Source organism: Rhineura floridana, chromosome 3, assembly GCF_030035675.1.
Source record: "Rhineura floridana isolate rRhiFlo1 chromosome 3, rRhiFlo1.hap2, whole genome shotgun sequence".
Lineage (NCBI taxonomy): Eukaryota > Metazoa > Chordata > Lepidosauria > Squamata > Rhineuridae > Rhineura > Rhineura floridana.
This window is the reverse complement of record NC_084482.1, coordinates 210,428,024-210,447,235: the sequence shown is the minus strand read 5'-3', so window position 1 is coordinate 210,447,235 and position 19,212 is coordinate 210,428,024. Positions and strand designations below refer to the sequence as shown.

Below are 19,212 nucleotides of genomic sequence, written 5' to 3'. Positions count from 1 at the left end.
TGTTTCAGACTTTTCTGGTCCCCCATGATTTCCAAACATTTCGTTTTGTGCTTCACACTTGCTTATTACCAATGACATCATCTGTGGTTCCATATAATTCTCATTCTTCTGCCCATCATCTGCTGAGAGGGAGGAGAGAGAAAAAAGAAAACCATATTGGGATTTCAAAGCAAAAACAATTAGCTGCTTCTCAGATTTTTACATCTCAACAATTCTCCCCATTTCTCCCTGTATGCCCAGCTGAAACAAAGGTTACCTGAATATTCTACAGTCTCACATAACAGCATGAATTTTTTCCTGGTCCATACACTGCTAGATGTCCCTAAGCCGAGATGTGTCTGATTTTTCCTCCTGCGGCAATACAACTGCGGTATACATTTCTAACTCCCCCTAGGATGCACACCTTAATGTGGTGAGGGGGGTTGAGTGTTGAAGAAGCTGAGACTAATACAAGCAGGGGCACCCAAGGCAGAATGGTCAGAGCTGAGACACCAGACTAAGATGCCTCCAAGCTCAGAGGAAGGCAATGGTAAACCACCTCTGAATACCTCTTACCATGAAAACCCTTAAAGGGGTTCCTTTAATAGTGAGAAGTGATGAAGGAAAGCAAATAGTAGCTATAATGCAAGGTCTGAGCAAGTGATATTAATTAGATTAAACAGGAAACCTATTAACATAACCATCATCCAAGTCTATGCTCTAATGGCAAACACAGAAGACGAACTGGAGAGATGTTATGCAGAAGTGCAGGAAGAAATTGATCACACACCAAAACAAGATGTGCTGAGAATTATGGGAGACTGGAATGCAAAAGTAGGGAACAGAGAAGAATTAGGAATTGTGGGGAAATGGGGCCTAGGAGACAGAAATGAAGCAGTAGAAAGACTTACTGAATTCTATGAAGCCAATAATTTGTTTTTCACAAACACATTTTTTTGAGCAACTGAAAAGATGACTGTACACGTGGACATCACCAACTGGTCAATATAGGAATCAAATTGATTATAAAATTGGTAGCAGAAGATGAAGAAGTTCCATACTTTCTGCGAAAACAAGACCAGGAGCAGACTGCGGTACAGATCATAAACTGGTCATATCGAAGATCAGAGTAAAGCTAAAGAAGAAGAACAAAGCAATCATAATGCCAAAATACAATTTAAATAACATCCCAGAAGAGTTTAAAAATCAAATAAGGAACAGATTTGAGGCTTTAAATTTAGTTGACAGAGAACCAGAAGAACTATGGAGTGAAATCAGAGACATTATCAGGGAAGAATGCAAAAAGACAATACCTCTAGTTAAAAAGAGAGAAAGACCTCAATGGATGACAGAAGAAACTCTTCAAATGGTTAGAGAGAGAAGAAACGCAAAAGCAAAAGGAGACAGGAACACGTTTAGAATCCTAAATAGAACTATACAGCAACTAATACGTAGGGACAAAGAGAACTATTACAATAGTTATGGTACAGAGATGGAAGAGGACAACAGAAAGGGTAGAACAAGTGCCCTATTCCAAAATATTACAGAAATTAAAGGGAAATTTAAACCAACAATAGGGATGTTGAAAATCAACAGGGGAACACACTGACTGACCGAGATAAAATAAAAGGAAGATGGAAGCAATACAATGAAGAACTCTATGAAAGAGATGCAAAAATGACAGATTTATTCATGGAGGAACCGTATAATGAAGAACCAGAAATTTTAGAAATTTTAGAAATTTTAAAATACTTGGAAGAAACAAATAATCAGGAACAGATGGCATACCAATAGAGTTGCTACTAGGTACTGAGACTGAATCTGTCCAAATTCTGACAAAAATCTCAACAGGGGATCCCAGGGAATGCAGTAATTGCTGAACTATTGCATCAATATCCCATGCAAGTAAAGTAATGCTCAAGATTCTACGACAAAGGCTCGTACCATATATGGAGCAAGAAATGCCAGATGTCCAAGCTGGATTCAGAAAGGGAAGAGGCACCAGAGATCATATCGCAAGTATACGTTGGATAATGGAATGGACCAAGGAATTTCAGAAGGAAATCACCCTGTGCTTTATAGATTACAGCAAAGCCTTTGATTATGTAGATCACAAAAAACTATGGAATGCTTTAAAAGAAATGGGGGTGCCACAGCATCTCATTGTCCTGATGTGCAACCTATACTCTGGACAAGAGGCTATTGTAAGGCCAGAATATTTCGGAAAGGGTGTGAGACGGGTGTATTTTATCACCCTATTTATTTAAAGTTTGTTTAGTGTATATGCAGAACATATAATACGGAAAGCAGGATTGGACCAAGATGAAGGAGGTGTGAAAATTGGAGGGAGAAATATAAATAATTTAAGATAAGCAGACAATACCATACTACTAGCAGAAACCAGTAATGCTCTGAAACGAATGCTGATGAAAGTTAAAGAGGAAAGCACAAAAGCAGGACTACAGCTGAATGTCAAAAAGACTAAAGTAATGACAGCGGAAGATTTATGTAACTTTAAAGTTGACAATGAGGACATTGAACTTGTCAAGGATTATCAATACCTCGGCACAGTCATTAACCAAAATGGAGACAACAGTCAAGAATTCAGAAGAAGGCTAGGACTGGGGAGGACAGCTACAAGAGAACTAGAAAAGATCCTCAAATGCAAAGATGTGTCACTGAACACCAAAGTCAGGATCATTCAGACCATGGTATTCCTTATCTCTATGTATGGATGTGAAAGTTGGACTGTGAAAAAAGTAGGTAAGAGAAAAATCAACTCATTTGAAATGTGGTATTGGAAGGGAGGTTTACACATACCATGGACTGCAAAAAACACAAATAATTGGGTGTTAGAACAAATTAAACCAGAACTATCACTAGAAGCTAAAATGATGAAACTGAGGTTGTCATACTTTGGACACATAACGGGAAGACATGATTCACTAGAAAAGACAATAATTCTGGGAAAAACAAATAACCTGCAACAAGATGCGGGATGATGGGGAAGAGAAGGCCACAAGGCTGCGGCAGAGGCAAACTGGGCACTGCTTACACGTTCTTGTGAATGTGACGGCAGTCAAAAGTGGTGATCCGATAGAAATATAGGAACACAGGAAGTTGCCTGATACTGAATCAGACCATTTCTTTCTCTACCTCAGTACTGTCTACATTGGCTGGCAACTTCTCTACAGACTTTCAGATGAGTAAGATCTATCTGAAGATGCCATGAATTAAATGTAGGAACTTCATAGAACTTATGCTTTCTTTCGCTGAGCTAAGACAAGGATGTCCCAAGCCCAATATTACATGTGTTTGCAATGATGTTCTGAACTGTGAGGGGAATCCCTCAACAGTTAATACACAGTGGGGTGTATATTTCACTGGCAACTTTGGAATTTAAGCACATGTATTGCATCAGCATTTCGTTACCATTATAACCTTTCCCTAGTTATTTTTAAAATCCACACCTGCTGGTCTCTCCCCTTCATCAGAGCCCCATCCAACTAGATCTTGGAATTCCAGGGAACAGATCAAATCCAGTTTTGAAATTTCTTTCCAAGAAACAGACAAGCTAGTTAGTTCTGAACCCAAATACCCAGGCACTTCATGTCCACTCATTGCTATGGCCCCCTCTAAAAAGCAAAGTAAGGCAAGATCTTAGATCTCCTGGTGATGAATAGGACATGGTATGTGGATCCAAACTGGCACTTGTAAACAGACAACTATACGTATGGCTCCATTCAGTGGAACAACGGAAACCAATCCAGCTATCGTAATTAGGGGACTTTCTCAGATGGAAACTTAAACCTAGCGGCCACCTCTTCACAAGAGCAGCCCTGCTAGTTCAGACCCAAAACCTATCTAGTCCAGCATCCTCACAGTGCCTGAGTAGAAGCACTCCCTTGGAAGTCCACAAGGAGGCCATAAAGGCACCACCCCTCTCCAGCTGCTCGTCCTGATTCCAGAGGTAGCAAATAGCCAAAAGGTGTTTGCAATAAAGAAATCAAGGAAGCATCCAAAAGAGAATATGTTGCAGTAATGGGTGACTTCAGCTACCCTTACCTAAACAGGGTACATCTGTGTCGCACTCACAACAAAGAGGCAAAGTCTCTAGAGACCCTAAACAATTGTGTCCTCGAACGGTTGGTCATGGAACCAACTAGAGGGATGGCGACCTGGACAAGATCTTAGATCTCCTGGTGATGAATATGGCAGGGGCACATGCATCCAACTGGCACTTGTGAACAGACAACAGTACATACAACTCCACTCAGTGGCACTATAGAAATCTATCCAGCTATTTTAATTAGGGGCTTTCTCAGAAGGTAGAAACTTCGACCAGGAGGCCACTTTACAAGAACAGCCCTGCTGGATAACACCAACATTCTATCTAATGTAGCATCTGCACAGTGTCTGACCTGATACATCTGGGAAGTCCACAGGGAGGACATGAAGGTGCCACCCCGCTCCAGCTGCTCTTCCCCTCATTCTACCTCAGAGTTCTCCAAGAACTCAAATATGAATTTTTTCCCTAAGAACCGCCTCCATACCTGAGGACTTTAAAGTGGCCGATGACACACAAATGTTTAAAAAGAGATCCAGGAGGAACTCTGGAAATTACAGCCGGTTTGCTTAACACCTGCCCCAGGAAAACCACTGGAAAGTATTGTTAAAGATAAAATAACCAAGCATGTAGAAGAACAAACCTTGCTGAAGCAGAATCAGCATGGCTTCAGTGAGGGTAAGTCCTGTTTCCCTCACCTATTAGAGTCCTTTGAGAGTGTCAACAAGCACAGAGATGATCCAGCTGATGTAGTGTACTTGGGCTTTCAAAAAGCTTTTGACAAGGGACCTCACCACAGACTCCTGAGTAAGCTCAGCAGTCATGGAATAAGAGGAGGGGTCCTCTTGTGCATCAGGGACTGGCTACGGAACAGAACCACAGAGTAAGAATAAATGGGCAGTTCTCCAGTGGAATGATGTAGAAAATGGACTTTGTGTATTCCATTGTAAACCGCTTTGAGATCTTTTAGATAGTAAGCGGTCTATAAATGGAAATATAATAATGAAAAAAATGGAAAATAATAATGGGGAAAATGGAAAATAAAAATGGAATTATTATTATTATTATTATTATTATTATTATTATTATTATTATTATTATTATTATTCATCTGCGTCCCCCAAGGATCGGTATTGGGACCTATGCTTTGTTACTTGTACATAAACAATCTAGAGTTAGGAGTGAGCAGGAAGGTGGCCAAGTTTGCTGATGATACTCAATTGTTCAAAAACAAAAAGGGATTGTGAAGAGCTTCAAAGGAACTCTCCAACTGAGTGAGTGGGCAATAAAATAGCAAATGCAGTTCAGTGTAAACAAACTAAGGTGATGCACATCGCTGCAAAAATCTTAACAGGCTGTTATATAAATCTATGGTTGCACCCACATTTGGAATACTGTGTACTGTACAGTTCTGGTTGCCTCACCTCAAAAAGGATACTGTAGAGTTGGAAAAGGTTCAGAAAAGGGCAACCAAAATTATTAACGCTGTGAAGAAACTCTTATATGAGAAAAGGTATTGGGGGCTTTTTAGATTAGACAAAAGGCAAGTAAGAGGCTACATTATAGAAGTGTATAAAATTATGCACAGCATGGAGAAAGTATATAGAGAAATATTTTTCTCCCTCTCACATAATGCTAGAACTCATGGACATCTAATGGAGCTGAACGTTAGAAGGTTTCGGACAGACAAAAGAAAGTACTTCTTCACGCTATGCATACTTAAACTATGGAATTCGATCCCACAGGAGACAATGATGGCCACCAACTTGGATGGCTTTAAAAAGGATTAGACAAATATTTATTTCTTTGTTCTTTTTATTTATTATTACATTTATATCCTGCCCTTCCTCCCAGCAGGAGCCCAGGGCAGCAAACAAAAGCAGTAAAAATACTCTAAAACATCATAAAAACAGACCATAAAATACACTACAACAAAACATCCTGAAAAACAAATTAAAACAAAACATCTTTAAACACATTAAAAAAAAAAAAAAAGCTTAAAAAACTTCTTGTTTGGAAAAGCTTTAAAAACATATTAAAAAAACAATTCCAACACAGAAGCAGACTGGGATAAGGTTTGTACTTAAAAAAAAAAAAAGCATCTCAAAAATAATTCCAGTACAGATGCAGACTGGAATAAAAGTCACTACTTAAAAAGCTTGTTGAAAGAGGAAGGTCTTCAATAGGCGTCAAAAAGATAACAATATATTGTCTAATATTCAAGGGGAGGGAATTCCAAAGGGTCGGTGCCACTACACTAAAGCTTCCCAAGTTGTGCAGAACGGGCCTCCTGATAAGTTGGTATCTGCAGGAGCCCCTCACCTGCAAAGCGCAGTGATCGACTGGGTATATAAGGGATAAGAAGGTCTTTCAGGTATCCTGGTCCCAAGCTGTATAGGGCTTTATACACCGAAACTAGAACCTTGAACTTTCTGCTCCAAACCCAGAACCTTGAGTTAATAGGTAGCCAGTGCAATTCTTTCAGCAGCAGGGTGACATGTAGAGATGTGAAGGCCCAGGAAAAAACGGGAAAAATTCAGGAAAAAAAGGGGGTTTTCCATTTTTTTACAAAGCAGTTTTTGGTATTTTTCTGAAAAATTGAAAAAAAATGAAGAAAAAACGGATTATGGAATGTTTTATTTTAGCATGATGAATAAAATGTTTCACTGAATCTTGGTTCCCCTCTTTTTTCACTTCTTTTTATAGGAATGGATGCTTTATGTCTGCTTGACACTGTGGAGGGCTAGCGGAGACATAAATGATTTTCTTCGTTATTAATGTTGATGGTTTCTTCTGTTATTTTAAATTGTTTTTTGCCTGCTCCTCATAAACTGGCAAAACGAAAGAGGTTTCTTAAAGTTCAGGTGTTCCTTACAGTTCAGGATCTTGTAGATCCATTTGTTACAAAAAAAAGTAAAAATTTAAAAAAGTAAATTCAATTTGTAATAACTGTTTGAATAAAATGTACTTTTAATATCCCAAATGTGATAATTTTATGCCAAACCAACTTGCACATAATTACATTTTATGTTCCTGAAGTAACAAAGTGACTTTCAATCTGTAAAATGTGCGAATATTGCATTTTTTCAATTTTTCTGAAAATTTCCATTTTTTAAAGAAAACCAAACAGAAAAAACCCAGTTTTTTTTCCATGGCTTCAAAATTTCTGGAAATGTTACATCTCTAATGATGCCACTGCATTTTGCACCAGCTGCAGCTTCTGGATCAACCTCAAGGGCAGCCCCACGTAGAGTGTATTACAGTAATCGAGGCTAGAGGTTACAAGTGCGTGGACAACAGTGGTCAGGCTATCCCGGTCCAGAAACGGTTGCAGCTGTCTTATCAGCCGAAGCTGGTAAACGGCACTCCTACCCACTGAGGTCACCTGGGCCTCTAGTGACAAAGATGGATCCAGGAGCACCCCCAGACTACGGACCTGCTCTTTCAGAGGGAGTACGACCCCGTCCAAAGCAGACTACTGACCAATTATCCGAACTCGGGAACCACCAACCCACAGCGCCTCCGTCTTGCTAGGATTTAGGCTTAGCTTATTGGTCCTCATCCAGCCCACCACTGAGTCCATGGGTCAAGATAATCTGTTTCATCCAAGAGTACTTGCAACTGCTGTCCCACAACCCTCTCAGTCACCTTCCCTAAAAAGGGGGTATTTGCAACCGGTCGGTAGTTGTCACAACCCAATGGGTCCAGGCTGGGCTTTTTCAGGAGTGGTTAGATCACCGCCTCTTTCAAGGTGGCTGGAACCACTCCCTCCTGCAATGATGCACTGACCACACCCTGGATCCACTTGGTCAAACCTCCTTGGCAAGTTTTAATAAGTCAAGAAGGGCAAGGGTCAAGAGGACATGTTGCTGGCTACATCGTCACAAGCACCTTGTCCACATCATCAGGCTACATCAACTGAAACTGTTCCCAAGAAGTTGCAGCAGACGTTGCACTGGACACCTCATTGGGGACTACAGTATATGTAGATGGGGCATCAAGATTGCTATGGATGTGAGCAACTTTACCCTCAAAGTGCCTCGCAAACAATTCACAGTGGGCTTCCAAAGGGTCTAAAACTCCCAAGGGGTGACCCCCAAGGACAGGTGGACTTGTATGTCCCCTGACCCAGCCAGGAACTGATGCAAGAGGCTGCAAGACAGACTGCAGCCTCTCTCTGTAGTCAGGGTTAAGCAGGGGGTCCCAGTCCTTGCAGCACTTACCAGGGAATCCAACTGTCTTGAGAGTCAGCAACCCAGAGGAGCAAGCAAACAATCAAACACCCAGATGCTCAGGTACCCACTTCCAGGGCAGGTCTTCTCTAGTCCCCCAGTGCCGTAACTGTTCCCTTATCAAAGAGGATAAGGGTATCAATGTCTATTAGCCACAATGTCTATGTTCTCCCTCCACTGTTGAAGGCAATAGGCTTGTGAATACCAGTTGCAAACTGAGATCATACTTCCCATTTGGGGCATCTGGTTAGCCACTGTGAGAACAGGATGATGGACTAGATGGGCCACTGGCATGATCCAACAGAGCTCCTCTTACGTCTTTAAAATTAACTAGGGACTGCACCCCTGCTCGCTTTGCTTGACAACCCTTCCTACCCCACTCCAACATCTGCTTCACTCACCAACCTCACCTACAGGGCTGCACTCTGCTGGAGATGCAAAGGAGAACAGCAGGGAAATGCCAAGCCCTTTGCTGTCCTCATTCCCTTCTCCTTTGCACCCCCAACGTCCCAGCTGTTCTCCTTCGGACCTCACCAGCTCCTTCCACTCCCCAGCCCTTTTCAAGCCCCCCAATCCCTTAGACCTTAACTGCATAAGTTGAGAATATGTGCTACTCAACTGCATGGCTACTCAGCTGCATGCAGGCAGCACCAACTCTCCCTCCACCAGTCCCTAATGTTTAATCTTTCTAATTTAATTTCTCCACTTTTTGTTCTGAGAGCTGGCATAATTGTAATCTCTAACTTACAGTTAGGAAGTTTTTCCTGAAGTTCAACCAAAATCTGACTTCCTATAAGTTGAGCAGATGAAGCCAATTTCAGCTGAGCATCAGGAAAAACTTCAGGGAAGCCATCCCAATTGCTTTTCCAGCGCTAAGAGACAAAGCCCTTTAGGAATTGGCAGGAGCCCACTGCCGTTTTCAGCAGCACATAGGCGGGCAGCAAAGGGATTGGAGAAATCATCTCCATTGCTTCTCCAACTTTCACATGCAAGCTCGAGGGGAAAAGCCCTTTGAAGCATTGCAAGCGCCCTCCACTGCAGCAAAGCAACAGGGGGAATAATCCCCCTCTCTTCTCCAACCTCCCCCACGGCAGCAGATTACCAGGCTGGCTGACTCCCTTGCCCTTGCCCTTGTTGCCCCTCCTGCTGGGCCGCCTCTTCATCATAATCAGCAGAGGCAGCACAAAGCAGCAGACCCCCAAGCTTGCTGGGAAGGAGAACAGCGGCCAGGTATTGAACAAAGAATCTTCTGCATGCAAAGCAGGTGCTCTCTCACTCAGATGCAGTCTCTCCCAGACACCCATTTCCATCACAGCATCCCTGCAGTGCAGGATTCAATGGCACAAATACCAAATTCACACCTTCCACATTTATCAGGCAAGAAACCAAAGAGTGCCCTTACCTAGAGAGGCCACCGTCTTGTAATTCTCCATGACTTCCCTATGCAGAGCTCTCTGGTCAGGATCCAGCAGAGCCCACTCCTCCTCGGAGAAATACACAGCCACCTCCTCAAAGGTCAAGGGAGCCTGGAAGAAGAAGAAGAGGAAAATGCAATCTCTCCAACATGCTCCATTCTCCCAATCTGAAAGGCGAGGAAGTCATAGGGCAGTTGCATCCTGGCTTTTATTGATTTATCAGACCCTAGAACTAGGCCACTTTGAGGTCTTGCCGTGAAGGCCGCCAACTTGGATGGCTTTAAAAGATTAGAGTTTCATGGAGGGTAAGGCTATCAGTGGGTAGGAGCCCCGATAGCTATGTTCTACCTCCACTGTCAGAGGCAGCACGCCTCTCAATACCATGTGGTGGAAACGGCAGGAGGGGAGAGATGCTGTTGCACTCCGGTCTTGCTTTAGGGCTTTCCATTGGCACATCTGGTTAGCCTCTGTGAGAACAGGATGCTGGGTGGGATGGGCCTTTGGTCTGGTCCAGCTTCAGGCCTCTTCTTAGGCAGCGTTAATGGTAGAGACAAAAAGTCAGATTCTTTCAGGGCTCCTTCCCACTCACCATAGAGAGAGGCGCCCGGGATGTCCTCTCTGTCTTTCGCCCAGTCATCTTTCCCTTACCTGAGGTGGATGCCCAGCAGCAATTTCCCTTTCTGCCCCAAGGCAGAGACAATCCAGACAGTGCCTCTGAGGTCACTGCGCTGCCTGTGGGGAAGATGGAGGAGGAGATGTAAACTAGGCTAGTGATTTCCATCCTGGAGGCTGTGACCCCCAGGGAGTCTGCAAACAGTAAAGAAATGAAATTATTTAGTAATTTTTTTAAAAAAAGTCTTCACTCCCTGAACACTGTCTGCTCCCCAGATAACACCTCCCCTTGCTCCAAATGAGAGGGGAGAACTTTTGCTGAAGCACCAAAGCGTCTTTCACCTGCACAGAGGGCAGGCATCGGCCTATTAAACATGTGGCAGATGCCACAGGAGGCTGAGGGCGGAGCTACCAGGAAGAGATGACTATTGCCGACTCCCATCTCCTCGCACTGCAGCTGCTGACGATGCCTTTACTCAGAACGAGACAAGAGGGTTTTCATGAAGAAAAAAGCAGTAAGACTGCAAGGAAAGGCTCCTTTCCTCCTTCCTTCCTTACAGCCAGCCTGCCTGCCTTTCCTGGCTCCTGCTTCACTGCCACCTCCTTTAAAAACTGTTCTTATTTGCAAGGCTGTCCAGATATTGTCTTCGGGTCAGACGGAGCCAAGGGGCAGTTAGGAAGCTCAGGACTTGCTCGCCCCCCATCTCTGAGGCTAAGTGTGTGTGCCAGCATCCCCCCTTCCACCTACACTCAGCCCCCCCCAATCTCTCTCTCCAAGATGCTGCAGCAGTTGAGGCTCCCCCTCTCACGTGCCCAAATGCATGCATGCCTGCAGATGCTTTCAGGAGGGGCAGGTGTGTTTGCATGTTGCCTGCATGCACTGATCTGTCTTGTTCTCCACTCTGATTCCCCAAGTGCACACTAACCAAGTCATCAGTTCTGGTGATCATCCCAAGGCCTAAAAGCACTAACCCCCCTCCTCAACCTATCCACCCTTTTGTCTTCACAATCTAGCATCCCCACCACTACCACACTGCTGCTTCTGATTATCATTATTTTTAAAAATGCTCAGCAGGTTGGCTGAGGCTGGGGTCCACATACTGCAGCTGAAATATATTTACTTATTGAATTATTATTGCATTTATATCCCACCTTTCCTCCAAGTTGCTCAAGGTTCTGCACATGGTTCCCCCCCACTTTCCATTTTGTCCTTACACCAACCTTGTGAGAAAGGTCAGGCTGACAGAGTGTCTGGTCCAAAGTCATCCAGTGGGCTTCATGGCTGGGTGGGGATTTGAACCTGGATCTTAGTCCAACATTGTAACCTGCTGGTGTTGGGAGGCAGGACTGAACATCTTCAGCCCGTGTATGGGGGGGGGGGAGAGATACCAATCTGAACGGACCTTTGCAACACCTTCCCATCTGCAGGGAGCTTTTTATGGAAAGGGATACTTGGAGATGTGATTTTGCCACACATCATTTTTTCAAATAACAGAGACTAAAATTACAATTAGCGGGGGGGGGGATGTCATGACATTTTTTGAGCTTACAAAGGGGGTCCCGTACTCATAAAGGTTGGGAACCACTGAACTAGGCCACTTCTGGGACTTTCACAGCTTCTGCAAGGATGCACTTCAGAGTCAGGAGCAGCTCCCAAAAGCCTGCAGGGGAGAGACGGGATGGGAGGGAATTTGTTCTTGTGAACCGCCCAGAGAGCTTCGGCTATGGGGCGGTCTATAAGTTTAATGAAATAAATGAAATAAATAAAATAATCCTTTATACAAATTTGGATGTGTGGGGTTTAAATATTGTAAGCCGCCTGAGGCTTTTGCCGGGAGGCAAATGCTCTAAATAAAGAAATGGGACACATTTAAAGGTGTATATCACAGAACAGAAAAACCACTAGAAAAAAGGTTTTAAAAATGTGCAAGCGAGAATAAACGCCACTCAGCCAGCACATCATTAAGGAAATCCAGAGTTTTCCAGAGCTTCATCTTGCAAGGGAGAGCACCCGCCACCCCCGTTGAACTGTTTGTATGCAGCCAGAGATGAAAGCAGAGTCAGTGCAGACTGCCCTGTATGCAGGGCCCAAGTTGCAATGTTAGCACGCAATATCACTTTTTGTACATTGTTGAAAAATGAAAATGGACTGCTTTCAAGTCGATCCCGACTTATGACGACCCTACAAATAGGGTTTTCATGGTAAGCGGTATTCAGAGGGAGTTTACCATTGCCTTCCTCTGAGGCTGAGAGGCAGTGACTGGCACAAGGTCAACCAGTGGGCTTCATGGCTGTGTGGGGATTCGAACCCTCATCTCCCAGGTCCTAGTCCAACACCTTAACCACTACACCACACTGGTTCTCTATTGTGCCCTGATAGCATTTGCTATTTTATCCTTCCGGTTCTTATGAAATTGCTTTTGCAATTGTTGATTTTGTGATGTGTTGCTGTTCTACCTTTGAGCATATTTTTTGGTGGGAAAGCGGCAAACAAATAAAATGATGATGATGCTTACAATACATGGCATGCCACTTTCCTTGGCTATTTCTTTTCATGCTCCTTCTGGGTGTTTCCTTCTGGATGCTTGACCGACAAAAGGCCTTAACATTTAGACCCTAAATTGCTTTCAAACCCTTCCCTAGTTTCTTCCAGACTGTGCTCCATGATGGGGGGTGGGGGTGTCTCGCCTCCTTTGCCACCCCAAGTCAAGTAAGCCATCTTGGGCCCCCCCATCTCGTCTCCATTACAGCATCCTAAGAGCCTCTCCTTCCTGCCCACCAGAGTCTCTCCTCCAACTAGTCAACCATTTCAGGCTGTGTTATTGGGCCCTTTTCATCATGTCTCATGCATATCGTTAAAAGCTTAACTTGTGTGCATGTCAATCAAACATCACATCCCAGGCAGTTAGCAGCCAATCCACTTTGTACGTATTGCAAGGAGGGAGTGGATGAGGTCATTGGCAAAGGCCCATCTAGTCCAGCGTCCTGTTCTCACAGTGGCCAACCTTCACTGGGAAGCCCACAAGCAGAGTCTGAGTGCAAGAGTGCTCTCCCCTCCTGCGGTTGTCCAGCAAGTGGCATTCCAAGATACACTGCCTCTGAACATGGAGGTTCTATTTAGCCAGCATAATAAGAGTCTGGCTGTTAAGTCAGGCCAATGGCCCATCTAGGCCAGCATTCTGTCTCACAGCAGCCAACCCGATGCTTCAATGGGAAGCCCACAAGCAGGCCCTGAGCGCAACAGCAACACTGTCCCCTCTTGTTTCTAACAAGTGGCAATTGCGGGAAACCAATTATTAGCCACATAGTGTATTATCTTGGAGCTTCCCGGGGATGGGGAAAGCCTCCTCTTTTTCCCCACCAGAAATATGGGAAGAGGAATACTGAGCGACGTTCAGTCCAGTTCAGCCCACTGAGAAATGAAGAGTCTGAACTACTTGCAACACATCTGCTTTAAAAATGGCAGGCACATTATTGACATTATCTACTCGTATCATTCCAGTTAACCTTTAGATTGAATATGGGGAACCTCTGGCTCTCCAGATGTTCCTGAACTATACCTCCCAGCCAGCATGATCAATGGCCAGGGATTATGGGAGTTGTAGTTCAGCAACATCTGGTGGGCCAAAGCTTCCTCGAAACCTGTTTAAGATGTTGTGGACTACAACTCCAATCGTCCCTGACTATTGGCCATGAAGAGAATTGCAGCCCAGTGTGCTCAGGCTAACCCCTACTTTGGTTCATTTGGAATTGAAGGGGTGGCAAGGCCCTGGAGTATTCCGGACTACAATTCCCACCCCACACCCCCTGTTTTCTGACTAGTTGTGCATTCCTGAAGTACTGTGAAAAAGGACAGAACCAAAGCCATTATGTTGGCAACTAAAAGGATAAGGAGAAAAGTGAAGTAAATGTTATCTTCTTCTTTGGCAACCTTCCTTCAAGCGCAGCAGAACAATCCCATTGTTCAAAGACAGCATTAGAAAACAGAACTAGTTTTTCTGAGTGTCAGCGAGAAATACACACCCAACACGAGACCACCTCACACCCAGACCCTCCTTTCCATGTTGATTTATAAGAGGGAAAGTGTATTTAAGAGCAGTTTTGGAGACCCAAGATGGCGATCTGAGCTCCAACAGGTGTAACTACGCTCTCAAGGAACGCAGCGCAGGACTGCAGAATGGGAAGGGAGTCTGTGTCTTGGTGCAAACCTTGAGACAAAGAGATTATTTCCTGCTTTTTGGTCAGAGCTCCTTCACATCACTTCAGCTGTATTCCGCTGCCCAATCCTGGGCCTAGGATAGATACAGCAGGGCCCCACTCATACAGCAGGTTACATTCCAGGCCCCCGCAGAAAAGCGAAAACCGCCGGAAAGTGGGGGCCTACTGTATTCTGGCCACAGCGCTAGAGCTGACAGCGATCAGCTGTAGCGCATGAGCTCCCCACGCTACAGCGGATCGCCCCACTGGCACCATCGTATTAGCAGAGCGCCGAAAAGTGGAGCACCGAAAAGCAGGGCCCTACTGTAATCTCTGCTACCTGTCATTCCTTATAGCAATAGGGATCTTTTATTTCTCTAGTGCAGAGTTATGAATGGGATAGTGTATTAATGACTAATGCTGCCATGCACCCAGTAATTTTGTAATGCTATTCTTCTCTTTCAATAAAAGAATGCTTTGCTTTAGTCTGGCTTGGACCTGTAACTCTTGGGTTATCCACACACTGTTTAGGCACATTTCAGGGCAAAGCGCTTGTTTTATCCCTAGCAAAAGATCCTCCTCCTCTGAAGGAGGTGTGTTTAATGAGACACGTGGGTGGTAGGTTCACACACTCAGGTTCCCAACAGACACATGTCTTAACACCAGCAACATCTGGAGGGCAGCAGGTTACAGAAGGCGGTTCTAAGTTGAGCACAAGGTGGAAAGCTTAACAGCGTTCCTGCCCACCTTATCGGGTTGTAGTCTGGGTGACTGAGATACGAACGTTTATTTACTTATATTTTTAGCTGCATATTTGATTCTGGGGCTCTGTGCTAGATATGTGAATGCCTGGAAAAATACCAGGAAAAGCTCCTTCCCCTGCTTTTTTCTCCTGAGCCTTCAGATCTCTACTGGGGCTTCTGCATGAAGGGCAGGTAATAGATGATGGCAGTAATAATGCTCCCTCATCAAAGTGCAGTACTCTGCACCGTTCTCCAGTGCTCTTACCTTGGCATGGCTAAAATGCAGACCACTGTAAGCAATGCATCCTTCACTCCACCCACTTTTGCCCCTGGCCCCGCCCAGTACTGCAAAGTGGCCCCTGGAAGGCTGCTCCTGAGGGAATGTGGCCCTCGGGCTGGAGAAAGCTCTCCCCCATCTGCACCAACCACAGCTTTACACCCAGCCGTTCACCCAAGCCCACCTCACAGGGCTGTTGCGAACATTGTCCACTAGGCATTCTACTTTGGACCCTCTGTAACACCCGGAGGCCCTCCTGCCAATGTGGCTGTTCCCAATGAAAGAGGCAAAGCCCGGCAGGAGGGAGGCAGGCAGCGTCAGCAGTGGAAGACCCTCAACACCCTCCGCTGGGCCAAGCCTGCCAGAGAAGCTGAGATGAGATCCACGGGGGGGGGCTTGATCTTCCCCCCAACAGACTCCCAAGGGGAAGTCTGGAGAAGGCCCTTAACACCCCCAGGTCCAGCTGAGGGGGGCCATTAATTTATTTCCATTTATTTCCTCCAACCTCTGCCTTGAGACTCTTTAGAAGGCCAGGAAAAGCCTATGCACCCCCACATCTTTATGCTTTCCCCTCCTCGGCACTTTGCAGGTGGGCTGCATGGATCAAATCTCCCCTCCCCATTCCTTTGCACCAAGACCCCCTTTCCCCCACCCCCGCCCGGTGTATTTCCCTGGAGGGGTGTGGGGGTTGATCTCTACTGAGGGGAGGGGGGCTTCCAAAAAAGATATTGCAATGGAGACCCTGCAGCAAGGGGGGGCACTTTACACCTGGTCTGCATGGATCAGCCCCCCTCTTCCCCCACCCCCCTCAAAAATCCTTTTTCTCCCTCCTTCTCCCCCCCCCGCCCTCATGTTGCACCTCTTTGTCCTCTGGGCGCCCCAGTTGCCGCCTCCTCTTCCTCCTCTCCGGTCTGATTTCTCTCGTCGGGTGACAAAGAGAGACCACCGCGCCCCCTCCCACTTCATATTATTTCTCCCCCTCCGCTAAAACTTCCTGCCTATCTAGGAGCCAGAGCTCGGTTCCTTGACCCAATCGGAGGACTGAATGGCAGGAGCCCCCCCCCTTTGAAAGCTGAATAATTCACCCCCCCCCCGTTCTCAGTCACAGGGGCTGAGATTCCCTGAGTTTTGATGCAACTCAGGGCTAAGTTTCTCCTACTTGTGATGATAGAACGCATCATATTATATGAGAGCCGGTGTGGCCTAGCAGTTAGTGTTGGACTAGGACCTGGGAGACAGGGGTTCAAATCCACACTCAGCCATGAAGCTCACTGGGTGACCTTGGGCCAGTCAGCGCCTCTCAGCCCAGCCTACCTCACAGGGTTGTTGTGAGGATAAAATGGAGAGGGAGGAAAACAATGTACACCACGTTGAGCTCCTTGGAGGAAAGGGGGAATAGAAATGTAATAAATAAAATAAACAAACATGATTGTAACTTGTGTCAGGCTGAACTTTCAGTGATGTTGATGGTTGTGTATAAGTTTGCATCAACACCAGCTATTAAATTCCTCAATTGTGCAGCTAGCTGCAAGCCTTGTTATTTATTATTCCAACTAGTGTGGCAATTTGGTGGATTTGTTTTCTATTTTCTACCTAGGAAGCTGCCTTACACAGTGTGGGACCGTAATACCTTGTAGAACGCCTCTCCCACTATGAACCTACCCGCTCACTTCGTTCAGTATCTAAGGCCCTCCTCCGGGTACCAACTCACCAGGATGCCCGGAGGATTGTTACTAGATCTAGGGCCTTTTCTGTGGTGGCCCCTGAACTGTGGAACAGCTTACCGGAGGAGATACGCCTGGCACCTACGGTTCTTTCTTTTACGCGCCAGGTCAAGACCTGGTTATACTCCCAGGCATTTTAATGTTCAATGTTTTTATGTTTAATGTTTTAGTTTAATTTTGTTGCTCTTTATTATTGATTTTATTCTAATATTGTATTTTAATCTTGTTTTGTACACCGCCCAGAGAGCTATTAGCTATGGGCGGTTTAGAAATGAAAATAAATAAATAAAATAATAAATATTGAGTCAGACCATTGGTCTATCTAGGTGCCTACACTGCCTGGCAGCAACTCCAGAATTTCAGAGACGTTTCTGTACCAATCCTACCTGGAGATGCTGGGGACTGAACCTGGCACCTTCTGCATGCAAAGCACATGCTGTACCGCTGAGTTACGGCGCTTAAGACTGAAAGATGACGAATGGACTATTTTGAGTTTTTTATATATTCATTAAAAAGTTACAATATTTAGTTACAACATTTTTTTTCAAAATCACACTGCAATAATAATAATAAAAAAAGCAACCAAGATGGTGGCAGAGGCTTCAGCCCCTTAGGGAAACCTTGGCGCCATCTTGATAGATGGCAACCCTGCATGCACAGTGCGCATAGCTGCAAAAAACAGCAGAGAGAAAGGTAGGTGAAGCAGGGGTATGGCAGGCGGCTCAGAAGCTCCTGCCCTGTGATTGCTACCGTGGATTGCAGAAGGAGAGTGCAGGGGCCCCCCAGGGGCCCCTGTAGTCCCAGGGGCCAGGTCCCATCTGGCCACCCTTTAGAGCTGGCCCTGACATAATGTAATGCCTATGCAAAGACTATGTAATACTCTAATGCCTATGTAATACTAATGTGTAAACTCCTGATTCATTAATGCTAATTTCTTTGCCCTGAAGTGTATAAAACTCCAGGCAAGCAGTACCATGTGGCAGTTCTCCATTCGCTCAGAGGGACACCAATCAAGCCTACGCTTGTCATCCAATAAAGGCCTACCTTTTTGCTGTAAGCCTGTGTCTTCGATTCCCTTAAGGACCCCCAGTCCAACAAACTACAAAATTCCCCGTCAAATTTGTGTGAACTTCAGCTCCCAGCACCTCATCAGAGCTGTGCCTGCAGATTGACAGTAGGTGTGAAGGTCGTTGCCTGGAGCACAAGGCTTCCTCGGCTCGTCAGTTACCTTCCATACCTGTCTCCCTCAAATGCTTCTCTCCCAGTGTGGGAACCTCTGCTCAGTTGGGGGAGGAGCCCATGCAGATCAGAGGCACACAGTCATGCCTGACATAGGCAGAGAAAGAGAGCAAGTCAAGATGGATGGAAAATGAACAACTAACTGAAGAACCATCCTTTTTATGGGTTTTTTCTGGTGGCAGCAAGCAGGCCAATTAGCCAATCCCGGCACTCTTTCAATGATCCAATCCAGGCACCTCTTTGAAGATGAAATAGCCTAGAAAATTCACACAGGCTGACTCTGATTTACAGCACTCAGACCTCCTGACTTTGATAACAGGAAGTAGATAAGGCTCAGCTGCCTCTCCTTTGAATAACAATCTGCAGCTAGCTGGTACAAGACATCTTAATTTTCCCAGCACTGAGCATCCCAAGGATCTTTGCAGAAAAACCCATAATTCTGTCTGGCTGAGCCATTTTACTTTGGTCACCCTTGGTTCATCCTTAGCTATTCTTGACACTGGCCTTGCTACTGCAAAAGAGACTACCCATTTGTTCATCTAACATATTTTCCGGGTGCATGGACTCCCAAACAGCTTTGTCTTGGATAGGGGACCCCAATTCACCGCCTGATTTTGGTGCACCTTGTTACAGTTGCTACAAATCGAGCTACGGCTGTCCTCCACTGACCATCCCCAGATGGATGGGCAGACAGAAAATTTTAATGCCACTTTGGAGCAATACCTCTG

At 45.2% G+C, this 19,212-nt stretch overlaps 2 protein-coding genes across 4 annotated transcripts in view; both read right to left on the bottom strand.

The window, feature by feature from the left end:
* Positions 1–19,212, bottom strand: part of LOC133381476 (zinc finger protein 420-like) — a 44,406-nt gene that overhangs the window by 3,955 nt on the left and 21,239 nt on the right. The gene's annotated exons all lie outside the window — the stretch shown is intronic.
* On the bottom strand, positions 36–18,594 carry LOC133381468 (zinc finger protein 530-like). 3 transcript variants are annotated; one of them, XM_061620626.1, is made up of 5 exons: positions 18,474–18,594; positions 10,282–10,424; positions 9,680–9,803; positions 8,269–8,393; positions 36–122 (listed from the first exon to the last, which is right to left on the bottom strand). In XM_061620626.1, the coding sequence occupies exons 1-4, from the start codon at positions 18,478–18,480 to the stop codon at positions 8,293–8,295; spliced, it is 375 nt and encodes a 124-aa protein (XP_061476610.1). In that variant the 5' UTR covers positions 18,481–18,594; the 3' UTR covers positions 36–122; positions 8,269–8,292. The 3 variants fall into 3 exon arrangements, with proteins under 3 accessions (XP_061476610.1, XP_061476611.1, XP_061476613.1); XM_061620627.1 differs by having other exon boundaries at positions 40–119; XM_061620629.1 differs by lacking the exon at positions 36–122 and adding an exon at positions 6,182–6,635.